The 1,493-nt window shown below is 53.9% G+C and overlaps 1 protein-coding gene across 1 annotated transcript in view; it reads left to right on the plus strand.

Annotated features, from left to right (window-relative positions):
• Positions 1-1,493, plus strand: part of SLC9A2 (solute carrier family 9, subfamily A (NHE2, cation proton antiporter 2), member 2) — a 166,891-nt gene that overhangs the window by 59,756 nt on the left and 105,642 nt on the right. The window contains exon 2 of the mRNA XM_014533124.1: positions 854-1,317. Coding sequence (XP_014388610.1) covers positions 854-1,317 — 464 coding nt within the window. The remainder of the gene's footprint in view (positions 1-853; positions 1,318-1,493) is intronic.

Consider the following 1,493-nt stretch of genomic DNA (forward strand, 5'->3'; position numbering starts at 1 on the left):
CCCCCGCTCTGCTCAAGGCACTTGGCTGGGCCTTCATCGGCCGGGCAGACACATCCGTTCTGTGAGACTGGAGACCGTGCGAGTTCACATCCTCCCACAGCGGTTACCCATGCTCCTTGGATGCCTGACTGGGTTGGCTCTGAAGGAGCAGCCGTCAGGAAAAGGACGCATGGTCCACACCCGAACGACAGAGCCTGGAGCTGGGCACAGGAGGAAGCTGCACCCTCTTCTCCGTGCAGAGCGGCAGGAGGCGTCCAAAAGCTGGCGTGCGGCCTCGACGCGTGGGCAAGGCTGGGCCTCTTTGAACCTCCACTCCCACTTAAATATTAAAAGGGTCGACAAGGTTGCATCAGAAAATGTGTTGGGAATCACACTGTTGTCCCAAATATAAAATTGCATTGTCTTATTTAAGAAAACAATCGGAATTTAGACAAAATGGTACTGTATATTGTGTACCTATAGCGACCTACCTCTGATTTAAATTTAAAGTTGTACCTGAAAGTACTTGGTGAATAGCTTTAAGGAGAGCATCAGACTTTTACATCGTAATCTAGAAAGCCAGTCTATAGCCAATTGTACTGACCTGGGAGATTGTTGTTGTTAATCCTCACCTGAGGATATTTTTCCATTGATGTTTAGAGAGAGTGGAAGAGAGGGGAGAGAGAGAAAGAAACATTGATGTAGGAGAGACACATCGATTGGTTGCCTTCTGCACACTTTCTAGCCATGAGCCAAACCGCCAGGGCCCACCTGGGGATGTTGAAATAGGCCCATTGGTTCCGTCAGAGAACCGACCTGTCTCCTCCCTGCACCTGCCTGACCCACGTCCATGTTTCCGTTTGCTTTGGAACAGGCTTCCATCTCTACCACAAGCTGCCCACGATCGTGCCCGAGAGCTGCCTCCTCATCATGGTCGGCCTTCTGCTCGGGGGCATTATCTTTGGTGTCGACGAGAAGTCGCCTCCCGCCATGAAGACAGACGTGTTCTTCTTGTACCTCCTGCCCCCCATCGTGCTGGACGCGGGCTACTTCATGCCCACCCGCCCGTTCTTCGAGAACATCGGCACCATCTTCTGGTACGCTGTGGTGGGCACGCTGTGGAACTCCATCGGCATCGGCGTGTCCTTGTTCGGCATCTGCCAGATTGAAGCCTTCGGCCTGAGCGACATCACTTTGCTGCAGAACCTGCTCTTCGGCAGTCTGATCTCCGCTGTGGACCCCGTGGCCGTGCTCGCTGTCTTCGAGAACATTCACGTCAACGAGCAGCTCTACATCCTGGTCTTCGGGGAGTCCCTGCTGAACGACGCGGTGACAGTGGTAAGTCTCGCGCGGAGTGGCACCTGTGCTGCCCAGGCCTCTTGGGCCGGATGCTCTGCTGTCTGGCCTGAAATTCTTAGTAAGAATTTATTTACTGCCAAGTATCTGTTTGCCAGTCCACAGCGCACCTGCTCTGTATCTGCCCTGGGCATGCCAATGCGCGGTCCCACGAGCGG

Source organism: Myotis brandtii, unplaced genomic scaffold (genome assembly GCF_000412655.1).
Source record: "Myotis brandtii unplaced genomic scaffold, ASM41265v1 scaffold1213, whole genome shotgun sequence".
NCBI classification, from domain to species: Eukaryota; Metazoa; Chordata; class Mammalia; order Chiroptera; family Vespertilionidae; genus Myotis; species Myotis brandtii.